The sequence below is a fragment of the Octodon degus genome, unplaced genomic scaffold, assembly GCF_000260255.1.
Source record: "Octodon degus isolate 3935 unplaced genomic scaffold, OctDeg1.0 scaffold00028, whole genome shotgun sequence".
Taxonomy (NCBI): domain Eukaryota; kingdom Metazoa; phylum Chordata; class Mammalia; order Rodentia; family Octodontidae; genus Octodon; species Octodon degus.
In genome coordinates this window covers 19713849-19737814 of record NW_004524604.1, presented here as the reverse complement: position 1 = coordinate 19737814, position 23966 = coordinate 19713849, and the positions used below count along the sequence as shown (strand labels likewise).

Sequence of the window (23966 nt, the reverse complement as noted above, 5' to 3'; positions counted from 1 at the left end):
TGGGCTGTAGGCCTCCAGCTAGATTAGTAGAGGACATTCCATGGGCTCTATTTCTTCAGCTGGACTTACGCAGGACATTGCCATGGGAGGCCCTCAGCTGGATTCTTTGGGTCTCTACTCTATGAACAGATTTCCTGCACTCTTTTGTATTTAACTCTTTGGGTGAATATTATAAAATAATCCTATAAAAAAATCCTATAAATACTGTATCCTATGTTAAATCTTTCCCTTGTAAATCCTGACTATACCACCTTTATGAGTGATTTTTTTTTTTTTTTTTTTTTAACAACTTTTGACAGTCTGTACTTCTATGAAACCCCTAGAAATTTGAATATTATGTGTCATTGAGAAATTTCTTTTCTGATCATGGCTATTTGGGCTTCTTTATGCCTCACTCACCTGTATGTCAAATTCTTTCCCCTTGGAAAGTTTTCTGCTATTTTTGTAAAAAGGGTCTTTTTGTTTGTTTGTTTGTTTTGGTGGAACTAGGGTTTGAACTCAGGCCCTTGTGCTTGCCAGGGAAGCACTTATTCCACTGAGCCATCTCCCCGGCCCCCCAAAAGGGTCTTTTTTAATGCTATTCATGTAATATTCTAATTTTTCACTAATTTCAGTTTTATTTGTATATTTTTTACATCTTTGAAATTGTCATTATCATCATAGTTAATATTTTTATTTTTTTAATAATTTTTAAAATTTATTTATTTATTTATTTATTTATTTATTTGGTACAGGGTCTAGCTATGCAGCTCAGACTTGTAATGATCTTCCTGTCTCAGCTTCCCCAGCTTTCGGATTACAGACATGCACCACCACGCCCAGTTTCAGTGGCTGGCATGGTACATCCAGGGTTCTGGGGCTGGTGCAGCATGCAGTACCAGGGATCAAACCCAGGTCCTTACTCTTGCCAGGCAGGTGCTTAGACTGCCAAGCTGTCTCCCCAGCTGAATTTCCACTAATTTCAGATTAGTCCTGTTTGCATCCTTTAGCACCCATTGGATCTATTTTTCATGGTTTTGTTGATGTTTTTAAGACATCTCATGAGTATATAGTCAGTCACTTTTATAGGTCCTACCTTCTAGTGCTGGTACTGTGTGCTTACAGTGATCACATCTGCTGCCCATACTTTAAAAAGTAGTAATAATAATTTTATTGAGAAACAAGTAGCAATGAGACAGTTTCAAAACCGATTTGTAGAACAGTTTCAATAATTAATATATTGCATGTTGTTGTCTTCTTAGTGGTTATTCGTAGTACAAGATGCAGACATGATATCCTGTCCACAAACACTATTAGTACAAATCTTTCTACTCATTGAATTAAGAGAAAGTAGCTGTACATCTATCCTATTTTGAATATACATATACAAAATGGGGGGCTGGAGAGATGGCTCAGTGGTCTAAAGCACCTACTTAGAACAAGCTTAGCAAAGCATCGGGGACCGCGGTTCAATCCCCCAGCACCACATGCCAGCCAGCCCCGCCCCCTGGTGGGCTGAGCTGGCCACACACACACACCACACTCTCTCTCTCTCTCTCTCTCTCTCTCTCAAATAAAAAAAAAAAAAAAACAACAAAATGGTCCTTTATTTGTATCTTCCCCCTTTTTTGTTTAATTTTGTCAGAGATGGGTATTCCATTGTCATTTAAATATTGTAGGTGTGTAAATTCAGCAAAATATTCCAGTGTAGTCCAGTAGCCCATAATAGTAGTGGGTTATCCGTAGGACTGGCAGTGTCAGAAGTTGTTGACTCGAGCCTTTTACAGCTCAGCATATTAATATGGCTTTACTTTTTATACCTCATTTTTATACTTTTCTGCTGGATGGTTAAGACCAAGATAAAGCAAGACCTATATAACAAGAAATGTAATTTTTGTATCTGACAAGGTCAGTCAAATCCCCTTAGGATTTATCCTGAAACCCTGTACCACAGTTTGTAGATCCTTTGTCAGTGTCAGCCATGTGGATGAGTCACCACCATTGCTTGACCAATTTGCCCTCTGTGAAAGCCTGTGAGAGAATGTGTTCTCTCCATGTGACTCTCCTTAAGTCTTCATTTTTTTTTTTTTTTTTTGCAGAACCAGGGATTGAACTCAGCCCTCTGCACTTGCCAGGCAAGCACTTATTCTACTGAGCCATCTCCCCAGCCCCTGGCCATACTTTCAGTGGAAGCTGGCCATTCATGTTTTGTATCATTTTGTTTGGCTCAAGTAGCTTTTGATTGGTGTCCTCTGTAAGCATCACTTTGTTTGCTATGCCCCTTATCTGTTTATTACATCATCTGAGCTCTCTTAGGACCTTATTTTGTGTGTGGGTTTTTTGGTCTCCTCTTTTATCTTTTCATGTGAGTTAGCTGTTTGACTTTTAGTTTCCTCCCCCATTTATACCCCATGGATCAGCTTTGAAAGTTAGTTTTTGGAGGCATTTCATTGCCTTTGTATGTTTCTAGTGGAGTGTGTCTGCGAGCGCCCATGTGCTGAGAGCTGCAGGTCTTGTATAATGAAACGATGACGTTCTTGCTGATACTGAGATCTCTTTAGCTAGTGTTTGCTTTCCAGTGTTACACTCTCAGCATAACTAGCTATAGGCCGGTGATGGCAGACCTTTTAGAGATTGGATGCCCAAACTGTAATCCCAAATGCACTTATTTATTGTGAAGTGCCAGTACTGCAATTAAACCTGAATTGGTGAGGTTTTAGTTTAGAAAAAGTGTTATCTAATGCTTAGCTGCTGAGACTACTTGGCTCACGTGCCAATGACGTGGGCTGAGTGCCTGCTGTGGTATATATGCTGTTAAGTTTGCTACCACTGTTATAGGCCTGTCTTTGTGCCAGGATCCAACCACCTTTTTAATTTAGGAGGGGAGAGTGCAAGGTAATTGGCCCAGCTCCCAGTTCTTTAGAAATGAGCCACAAGACAACCAGATATTGGCATATAGTTAAAACTAATTAATAGCAACAACCATGCCACCCTGGCAAGAGCAACAAAATATGCAGTAATAGGGTCAAAGACAGACTAGATATTGACATACTGTAAGAACCAGTAGATGCTTCCACTGTAATTGTAAGTTAGACAAAAAGACAACTGTTGGCATGCATTAAATACTAAATGCAACAACTATGCCATCATTAACAATAGCAAAGAATTCAGTAACAGTTCTCTAATGATTATTAAAGTTTAAGATTATTAAATGGTTATATACAAATTTAAATGAGGTAAGAAATAGAATGAAAGAAGTAAAATTTGAAAAATAAATCAAAGGAAGACGAGAGAAAAGTGAGATAAAACATCTTGTGAAGAAGTAAAAAAAAATTGAATCAGTTAAAAGTAACAGAAGGGGGGGGAGAAGAAAAAACCAAAACAGTGAAGTGAAAAAGGAATCCAAAAACATTCCTCTCTTGATTTTCAGTGAGCGGTTTTTTCCTAGGGCCTGCCTTATTGGAACCCACTGTGCATGGGGGAAGGTGAATGAGTCACTGCTAAGAGTTACTTTGTCTCCACACTTACATTTTTATGTGCATGAAGGGGAGATCTTGCCCTGTGTTTCCCACTAGACATGGTCAGTCTATTTCCATCTGAGGGTTGTAGTCACAGTGGCAGCTCTGGTTTCTGTGTTCCTCTGTGCATGCTAAAACATGACTTTCTCCGCCTGGAAAAAGTTAGCTCTTGTGGCCCCTCTGTTCATGTACTCCAGGCGGTGCCATCCATCCAAGCTGAGCTATATCTCTGCTTATGTGGGTGAATTGGGAAAGTAAACAGACCACTGAGTTCTATACTGGGTGGTAGGTAGAGGGGCAGTGGTTCAAGTAGACCATTAGACATAATTCCAGCACTTTTAGACTCAGCCTCCTCTGAAAGCCACACATGAGGGAGTGACCCCATGTCTTTCTCAGCTTGAGTTTAAATTTCTCAGAAGGTCCTATGTGTAGGCCAAACGTGTTCCATGACTATCTCTTGTAGCCATCTCCCACCCAATCACTGTGGTAAGGTGATTGATAGAGTAACTCTGAAGTATAGTTGTTCTATAGCTCACTCTTTAACAATTAACCCCTTCCCCACGTGGCTCCTGATTAAAAGCCTCAAATATGGTTGAGATTGCACTGAATTTTTTTCTTTAACTCTACCCTGCCATGTGGAAGGAGGCACTTTCAGAGTGAAACCCTATGCTGTTTTTTGAGTTTACAGTAGCTGAGGGCTTTTCTTGGGATTACTGCTACACCCCAGTCTATTGTTTCTCCTTGGGGCTGCCCACCATCATTCTTTTCTGTTAGCAGAGACAGATCCCTTTCCCCACAAGCCAGGATCAGCTTTCCAGATTTCTTTGTTCTTTTTTTCTGTGTTGTGTTCCATTTGTTTAGCATCTCTATAGTTTTTACTTGTCATATCAACTTTGTCCCAATTATAAGAGATCTAATTTTACTTAATACATGCAGAACCTTTATATATAAATTAGTACAGTAATCCCCCAATGATGCATGATTTAAACATGAAAAGGAAATATTTTTCTTACTATAATTTTTAATTTTGAAGGAGTCAAATAATAGATAACCGATTTATTTTTCCAGCACAAGCACTTTATACCTTTTATTTTTTGGTGCTGAGGACCAAACCCAGGGCTTCCAGCTTGCTAGGCAAGCATTCTACTGCTGAGCGAAATCTCCAGCCCCTATACATTATTTAATACTGGAGTAACATTGTACTTGAGATGATTGTCTACTTTGCTGATTTGGGCACTTCTTCCTCAACAACTGGTTATTCCCAGGTATCTTGATTGCAGGTCTCACCTGGCAGCGGTATTTTACTTCTAGTCTCTACTGTGCTACTATAAACCCCTTAGACTAATTTTTAGACTAACTTTTAATTTTATTTTCACCTCTTTCTAGGTGAGATCTAAGATTTATTTATCTTTGTAGTGGCATTTAGTATCTTTTTTCTAAAGTATATCCAGAGGGAAGAAAATTGATAAGCTGTGCAGTTTCAGTAGTGTTGCCAGTGAGCTTTATCCAAAGTATGATTAATGAAAAAAATTATAAACATCACCCTCCCCCCTTGTAACAGGTCTTCTTCCAACTTAGTGTACTTCCTTCTTTTCTTTTTTCTTTTTTGATACCGCAGTCAAACTCAGGACCTTGCGCTTGCCAGGCAGGCACTTAGGCCACTGAGCTATCTCCCAGCCCTTAGCATATGTTTTAAAATGAAAATTTCTAGATTTATTTTTTTTAAACGTATTTGGTACAGGGTCTCATTACACAGCTCAGACTCGTAGTGATCCTCCTGTCTCAGCCTCCCCAGTGCTGGGATTACAAGTGTGTGCCACCATGCCTGGACTCAGTCACTGGCTTAGTATGCTTGGGGGTAAGGCCAGCCTGGCATATGGTGTTGGGAATCGAACCCCAGCCTCTGAACTTGCCTAAGCAGGCACTTAGTCTGAGCTATCTCACTGGCCCTAAAATGAAAATTTCTAAAGTAAATTTGTCAAGTCTTTAAAATTATATTCTGTATCACTCAGAACAGAAGAGAAAAATGATTTGTTTCGCTTCCTAGGACCCCTGAAAATGAACTTGAAACATGCTACGTAGCCTGTATTTTGAATGAGACTATCCACTGACATACCTTCCAAAATTTGACAGAGCTATTTGGCTATTTTGGCAGGATATAAGAACACTAACAGGCAAATTAATGTTACTCCTGTGGCATTTTTGTTAGTAGTATAAATATTTTAAAGTAACCAGTCAAAAGTATAGCTGGGGGCCAGGGAGATAACACATTGGAATAAGCGCAAGTTCCTGAGTTCAATCCCTGGTACTACCAAAAAAAAAAAAAAAGTATAGTTGTTAAAATTTATGCAGCATAAGAAAAAAAAATCTGTGAATTCATTTGTTCTAACACAGATATAAGTAAATAGTATAAAAATACAAATACCATTTCCTTTTAAGTTAAAAAAAAAAAAACCAAAAAAAAAAAAAACCTTGTCTCCTTCATCATTGTAGAGCTGTAGCATCCCCTTGTGGAATCCATCATAACTGCATGAAAGCTCAAAACTTTACTCTCAGGATTTTAGGCACATTCTTTGTTTTGTTTTGGTTTGGGTTTTTTGCGGTACCAGAGGTTGAACTCAGAACCCTGCGCTTGCCAGGCAAATGCTTATTCTACTGTGCTATCTCCTCGGCCTTGTAATTTTGATATTAGGAAAAACATAAACTGTCAGTTATGTAGTTCTGTTGTTTGAAAATTGTTTGCTTTTATTTTCCCAGTAGTTTCTGTTAGTATTTGTGTATTACAATCTTTGGCTAAAAGCTGATTTTCAGTGGTTCTAGTTTAATTTTATTCTTAAATGTCCATACAGTTGCCTTCTTCTTTCTTGGGTATTCAGTTCCTTAGTAATGCTATATTCTTTATACAAGTGCTTAATTTAGATGTTAGAATTACCTTGTTCATGTTGCTAGTAGCTAGTTTTTACTTGTCCTTGTATGGATAATAGGATTTCACTTGATTTTTTTTTTTTTTTTAATGGGTAATATACTTACATGATCCCAGGTTAAAAGTAAAAATCTGTCTCCCAGCCCTCAACTACTCAGTTCCTCATGTTTGGAGCAGCCTCTGTTCCTGAGTTTTAAAAAATGTTTTTATACAGGTGAACACATATATTCTCTCTTCTACACAAATATATACATACTATGTCCTGTTCTGCATGAGTTAATATAAATTAATCAGTATTTTGTCAGAATAACTATCATTGTAATTATTATTATTTTGTCATCATTACTCCAAAGCAGTACATGTCTGAAAATGGTAATTTATGTTGGCACCTCATTGCTAAAGTAAGTAGGCATGAAACGAATTTATGAAGTGAAAATATGACTTTTTTTGTTTACAATGAGATAAATGTTAGAATATTACCATTTTAGTGATTTTTAAAGAGATTGTGAAATTCTGAGGTTTTTTCCAATTTTCACATTTAAGCGGGGGCGTCCCTGAATTCTATCAGCCCGCTTAATTCTCTGGTCTTAATTTTTATGTAAATGTTAAAATTTCCAAAAATGAAATCTCTGTTTTCTTATTTTTACTTTTTCTTATACTTAATACAGAATAGGACATTAATAGTTAAAAGATATTTTTTATTATTTGTAGTAATGTCTAACCCTGTTCAGAGGACAAATTTTTAAAATTTGAGTGAAAGATTTGCTAGTTTTACAGAAAGATTTGCTGTCATAAACTTAAGCTTTTTTATTTTCATGTAAAAGACTGGGCTACTGCCTTATAATTCTTCGAAGGTCATATGTGTGAGATAAACCATACGTGACAGCTTGCCTATTATCTATAGTGTTGTGTGTCATCCAGAGTGTTCAGCAAATCTTGAGTTCTAAGGTGTGATCTCTTGTCACACAATCACGTGGTCCTCGAATACGTGCCCTACATCCTGAGATGATAGCAGTTTTGTATGCAGTATGCTGAAATATTTTGTTGAACTGCTAAATTATGGATTTTATTTTTAAGATATATAATTTATTTTCTTGCAAAGTAAAATATAATATAAAAAAGCAATGCAAGGGGCCAGGAAGATGGCTCAATAGAATAAGCGCTTGCCTGGCAAGCACAAGGGCTTGAGTTCAATCCCTGGTTCTACAAATAAATAAATAAATAGCAATGAATGCATACAAAATTTCTTGTGTTTTTTTCATTGTGGGCCATTGCATATAAGTACAACCTTAGCAATAATCTAAATCAGTCTCATTCCACAAATTATCTTGGTGTCAGAGGTATATACTCAATATACAAAACCTTTACATAGGGGGCCAGGGAGATGGCTCAGTGGAATAAGCTCTTCCCTGGCAAGCGCAAGGGCCCAAGTTCAATCCTTGGTTCCGCAAGAAAAAAAAAGAAGAAAAAGAAAAAAAAAAAAACCAAACCTTTACATAGAAATTGATGCAGTAATTCATTTGATACTGTATTCCCAGGACTGGGGATATAGCTCAGTGGTACAAGCACCTGCCTGTCAAGTGTAAGGTCCTGAGTTCGATTCCCAGTACAAAAAACAAAAAACAAAACAAAACAAAAAAACCCTCAGTAATTCCCTTCGCTGTATCAGTAATCCAAATTGTAAAAATGAACAGTAAGAAAACATTTTTTCATGTAATTTTTAATTTTGAAAATCAGGTAGTAGACAAATAGTTGATTTTTTTTTTAACATAAGTACTTTTATACATTTTTTAAAATAGAAATAATATTTTGCTTGAGATTATTTGGCACTTCTTCCTCACTTTTGGGGGGAGAGCCTCTTTTTAAAATATATTTTTACTACTTGAATTTAGAAAATGTAGCAGGTCTTCTGTCTTTACTGAAAATTCAGTGGTTATCTTTTATAAGAATCAGCAATAACATTTCCAGTATTAGTAGAGCTGCCTCAGAACAATTAATGTTTTGTCTTATCTAGCATTATATAGAAATAATTGTAGTTTTGGTCAGTCGGACTTCTATTTTATTTATGTAAACCTTATGGTAAAATTTATCAAATACTGATTTTTTTTTTCCCTATTGAATGCCTCCTAACCATTCCAACTTTTGGTAGCATAGGATTATGTTTTATGTCTCTAATTGTGAATGAAAAAAAATGTATAGATTAACAGAACGCCATTCTGAGTTAACTTTTCATTTCTTGTTTCTGATTCTTTCAAACTGAAATATTTCATTCAAAACTAAAATACTTGAGAGTTATTTTGTTGTTTGCCTTTATTTTTGTTTTCTTTTGCTAGCCTGTAGGTATATCAGACTTTCCTTAGTTGTCTTTAGCTCTAATTCATGCAAGGTTGCTTAATTGACAAGCATCTGTCAGGTGATTTTTAAAATTGAGCCTTGGTAGTATTCAAATAATAATCACATGTATTTATACAAATAACTATATTTATCAACATTTACACATTTAAGAACGAACAGTTTCGCTGTATGTGCAGCATTTACATAGCATTAACTGTGTGCCTGCAAAGTGCTCTGTATAGTAAGTCTCTTTAGGTAAGGATTAAATGAATAAGGTAGTGTTGTTATCCTGTATCTAACAGAGGAGGGAACAGGCATAAAGAAATAAGTGACTTGCCCAAAGTAACACAGCTGGGGTTTGAAACAAAATATATGACTCCAAAGTATGTGCTGTTAATCAATGTACTATAATAAATTTATACCTTGGCATTACTTTTGAATATGTTTGGAACCTAAAGATGTTCTGTTTCCAGCAACAAATTTTCATGTCTTTTGCTTCTAAAGTATTTTAAAAGCAAGAGAGGTTTCTACTCATTTAAAACAGTGGTCTTTTCAAGAAATAGGCAAAACAATGATATTTTGAGATTTTTTATTTGTTTTTCAAGCATATACGGGTAAGACATTTTATCTATAGGAATTCATTATTTGCCAAGGAAAACTCAAGAGGACAAGTGTTAGGAGCGTGGTAAGAGTGAACCCTTTTGTATGTCCTGAGAGCACTAAAACAACAGGTACATTCAAATAAGTAATTGATGTGGCACTGCCATAATCCCTTTCATAGAACAACACTGTGTTAGGAGTATAGTCCTGGAAGTTTTATGAGAGTAACAGAGGGCTAAGTCATGCGCTTCCCCCAGTAATTTGGAGAAAGAAAAATAAAATTGCCCTCTCAGTAGGCCACAATAGTTTGTTTTGACTATAGGGCATGGAGTAGAATATGGAGAGATCAAGATGGGTAGATACAGTGCCTGCCAGAGAAATAGAACCAACTATAACCAAGTAGGCAATAACAAATAGCATTATCCTGCTGTGTATGGAAAACACTAGTTAAAAAATAGAAGATCAACATTAATCAAGAATAATAAAAATACTCAAAAAGACAGACATGGACAAAGCTCATTCAAGCCCAGACTACAAGGAAAGTTTCTGGTCCAGAAAATTAATCTCTTTGGCAAAATTGTTGTCCAAGTGAGAGAATCTTTTCAGATCTTCATCTGTGTCACACCATCTTCTAATAATTCCTTTTCCAAATAGTTTACCAACAGCTACAAAGACATATACATTAGTCAAAGGGCTATAGATAAACACAGAGTGGTAAAGAATGATTATTGAAGCCAAATAATAAGTACCTCGGAATAGTGGTAAGGGTTGTTTCTTGTTATTATTATCTTTTGTTTTGTTTTGTTTTGTTTTTAAGGCATTGAGGGTTAAAGTCAGGGCTCTCACACTAAGCTAACCCCTGGTGCTTTTAAATTTTTTTAGTTTCAGAGCTAGGTATGGTGATTACAGGCACAAGCCTGTAATCCCAGCACTTGGGAGGCTAATGCAGGAGTATAACTGCGTTTGAGCCCAGTGTGTGCCATAGTGAATTCATGGCCAATTTGAATTACATAGTGAGGTCTTGTCTCAAAAAATAAACAAGCAATTTTTTAAATTTTGAGACAAGGTCTAATAAAGATGCCCCGGCAGGCTGGACTTGAACTTTCAGTCTTTCTGCCTCAGCCTCCCAGAGTGTTAGGATTAAAGGTGAACACCACCACAACCAGTTTATCATTCTTTTCTACTTTTATAAGTCAGTTTTTCCATAATAGATCATATTAATTGCCATGTAATGCAAATACCAATGCCATGTGGCTGTTGTATTTCTTTTTATAAATTTAGTTATTGGCTTGGTTTAAGAGCTACTTAGTCATTGTAATTCAGGTTCCCTTTTAGATAAAAATTTACTGATAAAAGTGGGGTCTGAGTTTACAAGGCTGCAGAACATGTCTTGGATTGTGGAAGATGGACCAAAGGAATGTTCTCACCAGGATGTTTGATCATCAGTCATTAGAACTTAGAGGTGCAGGGCCAGGGAGATGGCTCAGTGGAATAAGTGCTTCCCTGGCAAGCGCAAGGGCCTGAGTTCAATCCCCGGTTCCGCCAAAACCCAAAAAAACAAAACAAAAACTTACATAAAAGAACTTAGAGGTGCTTCTGAATCATGTTTACTAACAAGATTGTTTCCAGTCATTTCTTTGGCCATATCTTTAAATCATATTTTTAAAGTCAGAGTAGAAATTTTGAAAGTTGATATTCCAAGATAAGAATTCCTCTGTTGAAGAGGAATGACACAATTTATTTTTCCACTATTACCATTTCTTTTTTTAAAAAGTTTGCTTTATTCTCTAATTCACTTTTCTGTTTTTATCATAGCTCTCCCAAAGCTAATAAATGTTGTATTAAACCTCCTTTTCTATTTTTAAACAAGTTAGGCTCTTAGAGGAGGTCATAGCTGATAAATATAAAAATTTTAAAAATTAATGACTTTATAAAAAGCATTTGAAGGAAAAATGATAGAAATATAAAATAATGATTAATTACGATGATTAATAGTTCTAGACAGGGATCATCAATGACTGCTGAGCTCACAAAAAGAAAAACAGTCATACATTCATGCCTCTAGGTAGAACTACAAAACACTATTAATGCAGTTTTCTTTCCAGAACAGCAAATCAGAAGGAATCATTCAGCCTGCTAGATCCAGCTGTCAACATACAGGAAATACAGTGTACAACAAATAGAGAGCTAACAAAAGACTATAACCAGCATATCAGAGAAATTATTTTAATGCTGTCCCAAATGTGGACAGTACTATAGAACAAATTATCTATTTTTTTCAGAGTATAGAGACTAAGAACACTATCAACCAAATTGTAATCTGTGAACTTTATTTGGATTGCAACATATCATACATAGCCACTTATGATAAGTTTAGAATAATTTCAACACTGAGTTAATAATCATTTTAAAGTAGTATCTGAAAATTGTTTTAAAATAATGTAGGAGTGAAATGGGAGCTTGCTGAAATACAATTGGTCTTGATAATTACTGAACTTACATAATGGGTGCATGGCTTTTTATTGTATGACTTTGTATCACTACTTTTTATAAAGTAAGCTGAAATTTATTTATTTATTTTTTTCAGAACCAGGGATTGAACTCAGGCCCTTGTGCTTGCCAGAGAAGTGCTTATTCCACTGAGCCATCTCCCTGGCCCCAAGCTGAAATTTTTACATACAGAATTTACTAGAGAGCTAGGTTGCAGGGCTGGAAGTGGAACTCAGTAGTACAGCATGTGCTTAGCATGCAGAATGATATGGGTTCAATCTCCAGCACCAAAAGCAAAGAGCAAAGTCACTTATGCCATCTAGGATATCTTATCTGTTTCAACTAGATGATCTGTAAATTTCACTGGTAAAAATTTAATCAATTTTAGCATTTTGTCTCTACATGCTAATAAAACTCTTGCTGAAAGCCTTAAGATCTTAGGGCCAGCCAAATAGCTCAGCAGATTAAAGCACCTGCAAGCAGACACAGGGGATAGGGGTTCGATCCCTGGGCCTGCTGTGCAGCCCCCACCCCCGGGGCATGCTGAGACAGCAGTTGAGATTGGGCATGGTGGTGCGCACCTGTAATCCCAGCTCTTGGGAGACTGTAAACAGGCGATGACTACGAGTCTCATCTAGTAGTGAGACCTTAAACACCCTGTAGACCCTTCCCTAAAATACAAAAAAAAAGTTAAAAAATCCTTGATATCTTAATTTTTGTATTTTTTTCATTTCCTGAAGTCTATTTATAGCTTTTTAGTCCAACATATAATTAGTAGTGAGACTGCTGCTTATGAAATGTCCTTACTTTAAATACGAGAGTGATTTTGTTTTTGTTTTTAATAGGTTAGGTAATTGGTTCATTCATTCATTTATCCAGTATGCTAGAGATTGAATTTAGAACTTCATGTGTTCTAAGTGTATACTATACTTTTGAGCTACATTTCAAACCCCAGTTTATTTCTTTAATAGCTTAGTTTTCTATTGTTTTTTACTTCCACTATCTTACATGCTAATTACCATCGCTGGAATATGTTGTATTATTTTAGGTACTTGCTACAGCCACGAGACAATGGGAACAAGTCATCTAAAACTGATGATCTGGGATCTCTTCGATTAAATATATGTTATACAGAAGATTATGTGCTTCCTTCAGAGTACTATGGTCCTTTGAAAACTTTGCTGCTAAAATCACCAGATGTTCAGGTACTCTTAAATATGACTGTATGTTTTAGTAACTTTTCCTGTTGCTGAAACATTAATATCCAACAACCAAGGTAAAAAAAAAAGAAAGGTTGGGGCCAGGGAGATGGCTCAGTGGAATAAGCACTTCCCTGGCAAGCACAAGGGCCTGAGTTCAATCCCTGGTTCCGCCAAAAAAAGGGAAAGATTTATTTTATTTGGGCTTACAAATTGTAGAGATTTCAGTGTGTAGTTGGCTCACTGCACGGCAACATAGCATGGCAGATGGGCATTCAGAGGAGAAACAGTTCATGGCAGGCAAAAGGAAGCAAAGCATTGAAGTAGCAGAGAAGCAACAGATAGTGGTGGCAGCAGCCCTGTTTCTGTGCCTTATGTCCTGCCCAAGCTACGTGCCCTTAGGGCAGGCAGCACTCACACCCAGGGCGGGCCTTCCCATTATCCACACCTAGAGCTATGCCAAACCCATAAGTGGACTACTTAGTAATCATACACCCTTTATCCCAGCTTACACAGTATAGGTCCAGCCACTTCTGAAAAGCCCTATGATTGCGTAGAACTTTGGGGGGACATCTAGATACAACCCAAAACACTGTATATAGCAATTATATTTAGTGAATGTATTTGAATTACTTGTACAGATAGTTATTCAACATTTAATCAAGTTTCCTTGACTTTATGCTTCTTTTTTTTTTTTAACCTTTCTGTATTCTAGCCAATATCTGCCTCAGCTGCTTACATTTTGGGTGAAATATGTCGAGATAAAAATGATGCTGTTTTGCCCCTTGTACGACTGCTGCTTCACCATGATAAACTTGTTCCTTTTGTTGCTGCAGTGGCTGAATTAGACTTGAAGGATACTCAGTAAGAATTCTGTTTTATTAAATGTTAATGTTAATTATGTGTTGAAATTAGGCTTCATACCAAATTGTTCTGTAGCCTAAGTTCTTTTAAATTGAGTAGACTACATGAAAAGAACTGCCTATCAAGTTATAAAAGACAGTCATCAGACAGTGTCCATTTGTAGCAAGAATAATAGTAACAGATTTTTTTAAATTCAGTAATGAAAATTCTTATTGTGTGACCTGATGTATTCCATTGTAAAAAGCAATCAAGTAGCTTCCCAATTCCACTGTTAATTAATCCATACACATGCATGCAGACGCACATGCACAAAGATTTGTTGGTTCAAAGCAAGATCATTTAAAACAAAATTTAAAGCTATATATGGCCCCTATATGTCAATCTTGGTTAAAGATGAAGCTTCATAATACTGTTCTTAACACATTAGCCAGCTATAAAACATATAGCTTTATTATCAATAGCATAAAGATAAAGATAATAAAGAATTTCAAGATAGATGATAAAGTCAGAGAATTTGAAAAGCAGGGACTAGGGCGGTAACTCTAGGACGCAGGTTTGATCCCCAGTACTGCATGCTGTGCAGGTCCCAGGACTTTGGGCTCACCAAGCTGGCCACCAAAGCCAGGTATGGTGGCACACACCTGAAATCCCAGCACTGGGGAGGCTGAGATAGGAGGATCACTATGAGTTTGAGCTGTGTAGCGAGACCCTGTATCATATAAATAAAAGATTTTTTAAAAAAAGAATTCAGAAAGCAATGTTTCCTTATAAAAGAGCTTTCAAGTTGCTTGTAAAGTTAATCTAATTGAAAAGATGTACAAATGCTCTTTAAAAAAGTTGTTTTTTGATTCATAAACATGATTTCTTTTTTGTTTCTTTGTTTGGTTAACTGATTTTTCACATATTTTTGGGAAATAATTTTAAGTTTGAAAAACCTAATAGCATATTTTTAAAATAGATTATAAAAATTATATGACATATGTCAAATGTATCATATTATTATCTTCACAGCCCTGTTTTTACTACATTTGTTTTCATCTGTTTATATTTCTGTTTCAGAGATGCAAACACAATTTTTAGAGGAAATTCCCTCGCTACCCGATGTCTGGATGAGATGATGAAAATAGTGGGAGGGCACTACCTGAAAGTAACATTAAAATCTATTCTAGATGAGGTACAGAATATGCCCCCAATCCTGACCATTTGTTATAGCACCTCCTTCAACAAGTAATCTATGATAGGAAAATGTGACCATTTATGCATCAGGGAAAGAGTAAGGCTAGTAGTATTCAATAGTACTTTAGTAGTATATATCATTCTGTCAGTGGATTTTTGCCCAAAAGGCACATTATTATATAATCTACATATATTTCTTTAGTTTCGGTTATAAGTATATGAGAACTACTTCTGGAATACTTTTTTTTTCTTTTTCTTTTTTTTTTTTTTTTTGGCAGAATGTGGAATTGAACTCAGACCCTTGCGCTTGCCAGGAAAGCACTTATTCTACTGAGCCATCTCCCTGGCCCCTTGTTATGCTTCTTTAGGAAAGACGCTTAGAATAAGAGTTAGCTCAGGAATTTTAAACTTCATTGGAATTTTAACTTTTATAGTTTAATGTCTTAGTTACTTTTCTCATTGCTGAGACAAAATACCTGACACTCAAAGTTAAAGGGGGAAAGATTTAATTAACTCATATTTTATAGAGTTTTCAGTCCCTAACTGGTTGGCTCCAAGGCAGGGTGGCATGGCAGAGGGGCATCACAAGGGAAAAACAGTTCATGGCAGGCAGAAGTTAGCAAAGCAAGCATATAACCATCTATAAGTAACTAGCAATGAGCCTCTTTCTGTCCCTTTCATTATCCCTACAGGCACCATGAATCAGGCATGCACTTTAGATCCAGCTACCTCTGAAAAAGCCCCACCTGTCACTCCAGTAGGCTTTAAAGATACATCCAGATACACACCATAACAGTTTAACTTCTCAGAAATGTTATTTTCATTTTGTTGAATTATTTAGGAAAGAGCAATAATTGAAAAATTCATTTATTTTCCAGATATGTGAATCCTCAAAATCTTGTGAAATTGATCCTATTAAATTGAAAGAAGGAGATAATGTAGAAAATAATAAGGTAAGTGTTTTGTTATATTTATAACTGCATTAACATTGGTCTTAATAGTGTCACAATCTCCGTTTACATTGTAATAATGCTGTTTGGAGGGAAGCAGTGCTGTTTATTCTTTCCACTAGCCTTCGCTGAACGTGAACACAGTATTTCTGAGTACTTTTAGAATAGTAAAATAGTTTCCTTTTGGTTTTCCTCTTAGCTCTTTTTTGGCTGCAGTAACAATATAAGATTTGGGCTGTATCTAGTTAAGGTCTGCATTCTTTTTTTTTCCCCTTAGGTCAAACTCACCATTACCTCTTGGAAACTTAAAATTGTATTAAAGCCACAAATTTTCATTACAGTGTATAATAATGTTACAGTGTCTCAGTGCCAGCTTATCTAAATTATTTCCTTTATTTACTTTTTCATCATTTTATTGTCTTTTGCCTCTTTAAGAAGTTTATTCAAATATTTTCACCTATGTCTAATATGACTAAATTTAATTTATTAAGTGAGATCAGAATGTTAATTGGTTTTTTAATTTGGAGAAGGGAAGCAGGGGTTTTGAATACTAGATAGGAACTATCTAATCTTAATTTCATTACTTTTTTTAATAAACGCTGTGTGAAAATCAAAATCATAATGTTTACCTGTTTGGATCCTACAGGAGAATCTGCACTACTATGTAGACAAGTTATTCAATACAATTGTGAAGTCAAGTATGAGTTGCCCCACTGTAATGTGTGATATCTTTTATTCTTTAAGGCAAATGGCTACTCAGAGATTTCCAAGTAAGTGCCTTGTTTTACTAACCTGCTGCCACTTCTTTTTTCTGTTTTGGTTTTTTTTGGTTTTTTTTAGGTATTTTGTGTTTTGTTTTTGTGCATGCCTAGTTACTCTAGAAGCTGAGGCAGGACAATCATAGTTAAAGGCCAGCTTGGGCAACTTAATACCCTGTCTCGGAATAGCATTAAAATGGCAGGTCAGATAGGAAAAACATGTCAGTCACAGCATATATAGAATTTTGGTGTTATATATTCAGTAACTCTAACATGCTTTAATTTTGCCGAAGTAGCTATGTTAAGGTTTTACTTGGAAACATTTCATAAATGATGAGTTGCTATCTCTGTCAGTACTTGGAATTACTCTAATACGTCTTATATATAAATAAACTTGGCTGTAGCTATCTTTCCCGATCTGCATATAATGCAGGGAGGGATAAGGCAGCTACTTAAATTGTCAGTTTTATACAACTATATGAAACCCTTATATCTGTAGCCATTTGAAGAAATTTTGTGACTTGGTGTTTTTTAAAGTGCTATAGTCTGGTTGTCTAACTTGTAGATAAATTCAGATCTAGTTATCTTGGCTAATTATAATAAAAACATTTAACTTCTAATAAATATGCTAAATCTAGTCTTTATAACAAAAAGTAGAAACAATATATGAAAATAAGACATGCTGACTAAATTATATTTTTGAGTAGTTAGACTATGATATCTACAATGTCTACTTTTGAATGGGCACAGTGCTAGCCTACGTTATATACCCTCCTCTTCTCAACATCAGCTTGAGTTAATCACTGCTTCCCATTGGTTAGGCAACAAAACTAAAGTCAAGAGGTTGAAAAACTTTACCAAATCTCATAGTAGGCCTTAGGCAAAGCAGGCAAGTAGCATCTCAGCCTGGGCCTGGCTTTCTCGAGAGCACAACTACTAATTGCTACTTTATAGTATCCAATGATCTTAGCCTCAGATCTGCTTTAGCTGTGTAATTCTTATTTCTATAAATAATCTATTAGACAAACACAGGGATCAGGATTTGATCCCCAGCATCACATGTTGCGCTGCCCCCGCCTCCTGGGTATACTGAGCCACCAAGACCCAGGGTGGTGGCACATGCCTGTAATCCCAGCCTGTAATCGCAGCACTAAGGAGGCTGAAAACCAGAGGATCACTGTGAGTCCGAGCTACATAGTGAGACCCTGTACTAAATACATTAAAAAAAAAAAAAAAAAATCTAAAGCATACCTTACATCTTTTTAGTAAGTGTAACTATTACCTCAACTGTCTTTTGTTGGATTAACTGTTATTATTGTGTCTTCATATCCACAGTAAGTAGACTTCAGTATTGATAGTTTTATTACTATAAAATATTTTCATTTTTCCTTGTTTTCAGTACCTTGGGAATATAGGAGTGGAGGCAGCAGGTGGGAAGCAAATATTAAAAAAAATAAGTTAAACAATTTATTGGTTACCTATTGAGTAATTTGTAAGAGTTAAAACTCAAGTCAATCCCAGAGATTGCCCCCTCACCACCTGCTTCTCTACCATCTGATTGTTGGGTCAAATGTTGACTCTAATCTGAAACAGATGCTGGTAGGTGAATGATCAATGCTACAAGTACTCTTCAATTCATCTGCATTTTTACATGAATTTTTGCTTCACTTTTTAAAAGTAAATATGACTGTTAGCTGGGTGAGGTGCCATATCTGCAGTCCCAAAACCTGAAAACTGTGGCAGGAGGGTTATTGCAGGTTCAAAGCCTCAAGGCTACATAGTGAGACCCTGTCTCAAAACAAACAAAAAGATGTCTTAATTGTTTTTATTGCATAGCCTTTGGTATCATCAAGATTTTTAGAGGGAAATTGAAATAATAACTTAAAACTGAAAGCTGTCTTGTAAGATTCACTGTTACCACTAGGTAGTGCTACACACTAATTTTTGTTGAATTTTGAAGTCTGGTAGATGAGGAAAGAAGTATTTTTTCAAATTAAAATATTTCAGAAAGCCTAACAACTCTGCCTTTCATTTTCTTTATTTCTTACATCTTTAAGATTTTTTAATCATAGTATTTTTTCTTTAATTTAGTCATAATCATTATCATTTCATCAGCTCTATACTTACAAGCCAAATTATATTACTCTCTTGCTTAGTTTACTTTTTTTTGTATTTTTTACTTTATCATCTTTGTTTTTCTATTCAGTGTTTTTGTGCATGACATTTCACCATTTTTTTCTGCAGATGACCCTCATGTTCAGTATTCTGCAGTGAGCAGCTTTGTATTCCTTCGTTTCTTTGCTGTAGCCGTAGTATCACCTCATACTTTTCATTTGCGACCTCATCATCCAGTAAGTGTTTGTTCTTCTCAAAGCTTTATTCCATTTTATTTATTTTTAGTAAAATGAAGAAAGGATAAAATAAGCGAATTTCACTTGGCTGTTTTCTTATAACTAACACTTAGATATACTTGTCATTTTTCTTGGCCCTTTTAGTCTTTCAGATAAAACTAAAAGTTCTATTGTTGAGGTTTTTCACAATGGTGATAAAATAATGGTAACTGTTGAAATTTGGTGATGAGCACAAAGGGATTCATTTTCCTCCCTCTGCTGTTGTGTATGTTTGTAGATTTCCATAATATAAGTCTGTGCTCTACCCCATTAGGTTTAGTTTTAATTGTGACAGTGGTGGTTGGGATGATTGTTAATAGACCAGCTTTCCTGATTTAGTAAATAGTCTAATCCCAAGGATATTCTATAGTCTTATGGAAATTTGAAGAGGCTTACTTCTGAAAATTGTAGGAATTTTTATTAGAATATAATTTGTTTCATATCTCTTATTTTTTTACTTTTACTCACTTCATATATTTAAATTTTTTAAAGTATGTAATCTTTTTGTTCTGAACCTGTATTTATTTACCTAAGTCTGCTCCACAGATTTATATGTTTATTTCTTTTAATATTTTAAAAATTCTTTTTTTTGCTATGTATGTTTGTTTATACAATGTATTTTTGCTGATTCTTTAACCTTTTGTGTTCTAAATATTTTATAACCTTAGCTGCTTTTAGTTGCTGACTTGTATAACAAATAATAACAAGCAACATTTATTTAGTGCTCATTTTATACTGGGCTTTCTTCTAAGCACTTTAGTCCTTGTAGTAAACCTAGGAATAAATTCTATTATCAACCTCATGTACAGGTAAGGAAATCACAGTACAGTAACTTCTCCAGACTTATGTAACTAATAAACTATGGTTAGTTCTTACTCAGTTTGAACTGGACTAAAGTGGAATTCTAAATCACTCTTCTATCCTTCCTAGTTTAACCCTATTCCTTCCAAACGTGTGAGCAGACAGATAGATGTTGAAGTGCCTGTGTTGTACCAAGCACTGTGTTCAACCCTGGAATTGCAGTGATGAGTAAAGTACTTCCTTCCTTGGGAAAATCACAACCCAAAGGAGTTGCCCACTGAGTAACACAACATAAGGAAGATAAATAGGTTTTTGAGTTAGAGGGGTTCTGAATGCCCAGTCTTTCTGGGCATTCTCCACACTGGGCCCTCATTTAACTTTGTGAGAACTGAGCGAAACCATGTTACAGTGGCAGCAACACACCCTTTCTTGCTAAAGGACAAATGTTTTATGTAACTATAATAGAGTCAGCTAGTGTCCTTTTGTTTGCAAGGCTATCCTTTCTGTCCCTATGTTGCTAAAGCAGTACAATAGACTGCACAGCTAATAAGTGAAAGTTCATTAGCAACATTTTGTACATAAGCAAAACTCTCACCTCTGAACTCATGACTGTGCCTTGTATTAGAGCTGGAATTCTATATTCCTGTAGTAGACATTGCAATAATATCTTATTTTCTGGTCACAAACTGTATTTTATGTCAGTATTTTCCAGTTAGTATGATAGGAATGCTCCAAAACTTTCATATAATTTTATTAGGTTTTTATCTCAAATTTTATTCTGTCCCTTCCGTCTGTCCATCTGTCCATCTGTCCGTCTGTCCTTTGGTTGGTTGGTTGGTTGGTTGGTTTTTATTTGTTGTTTGTTTTTTTGTTTTCCATTTCCCAGCAGGGCTCAAACCACATTCCTATTTTTAAAAACATGTGGCTTAGTTGGCATATGACACATAATTCAAAATGTTGTGTGTAAATTGAAATCAACTACCTGATTAGTACCAAATAAGGCTCTAATACAGAAACTGAGAATAGGAAATGATCCCAGTGAGCTGGGGATGCTGATATTATCAAGATCAATATTTTAGGTTACATAGTAGTTATGGAGGAGAACTTATTTTTTTTCTTTTCTTTTCTCTCTCTCTCTCTCTTTTTTTTTTTTCAAAACCGGGGATTGAACTCAGGCCCTTGCACTTACCAGGCAAGCGCTTATTCTACTGAGCCATCTCCCGGCCCCTGATTTTTTATATATATATATTTTACCTTTAGAAGTTGTTTAAATTTTGAGAAAATAGAGTAAAAGAGAAGAAAATTGGTTTGCAGAATATTAAAGAATAAGTAGGTAAATATATTTTAATCCTAGAGAATAAATCAAAAGTGAGCTTTTCCTGCTGCTAACGCTTAGAAATTGAAGCATATGCATATGCATGCATATATATACATGAATGAATGAATAATTTTTTAAAAAGACACTCATGATGAACTACTCTTGAAACGTTTCATGATACTAAGAATAAAAGAGTGGACCATCATTCTCATTATATTCTGCATTGTCCCATTGATACCAGCTTTTAAGACCCAGCCATGGCTGACTTCTTAAGCCTCTTAGTTTGGTACGTGCCTCTGGCTTATCACCAGTTGAGACTGGGAAGATTACTTAAGATACAGGCAGCCTGAAGAAGAGACACAGAACTGTGGAATGTCTGACATGTCTTTATTCAGCTGTTCAGTTCAGCTCAGCTCACTTGATCTGTTCAGCTGATTAGTCATAGTCCATATGTCTACCCACTCTGGAGGACCCCAGCCGGCCCTCATGGCAGTCCACATCTATAGCAAAATACACAATAGTGGCCAAGTGCCAGTATTGATCTTAGTTTATTATTTAAGTTGTTTACATAGAGACTGCAAGGTGTGCCTGTGCTGGAATTCTGCTGAGTTGCACTTAATGTCTCCCAGAACCCTCCCTTCCCACCCCCCAGTTTGACCTATAATGTAGCTATCTTGGACTTCAATTTTCCTTAATAGCCTGTCTTACTTCTGTAGCATCCTTTGGGTATGTCTCTGTCTCTGTCTGTCACATGGAATTTTGAATCATGCATAGCTTTTTAGTCTCTTAATTCCTTAATCAAATGAGTTTTGTCTGATCTTACCTAGATTTTGCCTAGACAGGAGGTTTGAATGAACATTTTTGAGTCATTGTTTAGAGTCACCTCTGCTCTATTTTTTTATAAACTTCTGTATCTTGAAAACTTAAGAATTGTGGCCTTTTTTACATGTTTTAGGATGCACAGACAATTAGGACATTAACTCTCATCTCAAAAACCATTCAAACTTTGGGAAGCTGGGGCAGCCTGTCCAAAAGCAAAGTAAGTATTTTATGTCTTTTTTTCTGTCTTTTTACTTTTCATTTTATTTTTGCAGCACATAAAGACTACATTCATCACAGGGAGCTGATACATGTTTTTTTCATATTTCTAAATATTATTATGTATCTTATAATGTTTTACTTATGTCCCTCCTAATTAAAAACAACAGTAGCCCTTGGGTATGTTTTAGTCTAGGTTGTGGCTAAGGTCTGTGGACAGGTTCAAAAAGTAAATCCTCTTTTGCAACCCAGAACTTAATATTCAGTGCACGTTTTGATACATATAAAGAGGAATACTACTGCTAGGCACAGTGGTGCAAGCCTGTGATCCTGGGACTCCTGAGACTGAGGCATATTGAAACTCTGCCTCAGAAAACAAAGCCAAAACAAAATCATCACAACCTTACAATATCAATTAAAGTGAGAGAATGTGTTTAAAAAGAAAAACCACTGGTTTGACCCTAGTGTCTGTCTTCTGTCTGTCTATCTGTGTAAAAGCTGTCTTTTAGGTGCTTACCTATTAAAGAGGTATCTTAAGTTACCTTTTAAGAAGATAATTTTACTTATCTTAATTCACCTGAGAGTGAAAGGGAATCTTGTAAGAAGATACAGGAGCAATCTAGTTTGTCTATGGTATAATCACCTAACAACTTTCAAAGAAGTCTTCATATCCTGTATGAAGTTCATACTCTGTACCCCTGGAAATACATAATTAAATCCTTTTAGCCTTTAATCCTTAGTATAAAAGTACTGTTCATTATTTTCTCTGTGCTCCACTTAATATATATAAATCCTCTTTGCTTTTTCTTAGTCAAGTTTCAAAGAAACATTCATGTGTGAATTCTTCAAAATGTTTCAAGAAGAAGGATATATTATAGCAGTTAAAAAGGTATGTTGTGGGTTTGTTTTTTTATTTTTTTTTTTTCTGGAAGAAAAATTACCATTTCTTGTCATACTCATGAGGGAAATAACATTTCATGTTTTAAGAGGTAGTTTCCAGTTTAAAAAAAATAATGGCTCAACTGTCCATCAAAAGAGTTCTCGGGGCCGGGGAGATGGCTTAGTGGAATAAGCACTTCCTCGGCCAGCTCAAGGGCCTGAGTTCAATCCCCGGTTCCACCAAAAAAAAAAAAATCAGCCAAGCTAAGACGTTCGAAAAAAAAAAAAAAAAAAAAGGTTCTCATGTTTTTCTTTCTTCTATCATACAAAGCGGAATTTTTCTGCTATAAAAATATTTATAAACAAGTCTTAGCAATAGCTACTTTTTCCATTACCTTAGTAACACAAATCACAAATTTCTGGAGTTGAAGTTTTTCAACAACATTATCAACTTTACGGCCAGATAATTCTTAATTGTAAAGGGCTGACCTCTATGCTGTTAGGATGTTCATCAGCATCCCTGAATTATATGTGAGTAGTATATCCCCAGTTTTGACAACCAGAAATGCCTCCAGACATTGCAGATGCCTCTTGAAGGACAAAATTGCCTTTGGTTGAGAATCTTGGCCTAAGCTAAAGGTTTATAATGTATAAACCATTATAGGTTTATAGTGTGGGTACAAACCTTTGTAGTATACTATAAAGTATAAGTGCATTTAATGGCCCTAGTGTGTGTGTGTGTGTGTGTA

General features: G+C 35.7%; 1 protein-coding gene and 1 non-coding gene across 4 annotated transcripts in view; both read left to right on the top strand.

Moving 5' to 3' along the window:
- Nucleotides 1-23966, top strand: part of Rasa2 (RAS p21 protein activator 2) — a 138722-nt gene that overhangs the window by 89276 nt on the left and 25480 nt on the right. For all 3 annotated transcript variants that reach the window (XM_023713003.1, XM_012514273.2, XM_023713004.1), the window contains 8 exons: nt 12893-13049; nt 13759-13907; nt 14967-15081; nt 15962-16036; nt 16680-16803; nt 19036-19142; nt 22256-22339; nt 23150-23227. In XM_023713003.1, coding sequence (XP_023568771.1) covers nt 15022-15081; nt 15962-16036; nt 16680-16803; nt 19036-19142; nt 22256-22339; nt 23150-23227 — 528 coding nt within the window. In that variant the 5' untranslated portion in view covers nt 12893-13049; nt 13759-13907; nt 14967-15021. The remainder of the gene's footprint in view (nt 1-12892; nt 13050-13758; nt 13908-14966; nt 15082-15961; nt 16037-16679; nt 16804-19035; nt 19143-22255; nt 22340-23149; nt 23228-23966) is intronic.
- On the top strand, nt 22510-22636 carry LOC111816239. The gene has a single exon (XR_002820685.1). It is a non-coding gene; the product is annotated as a small nucleolar RNA SNORA40 (small nucleolar RNA).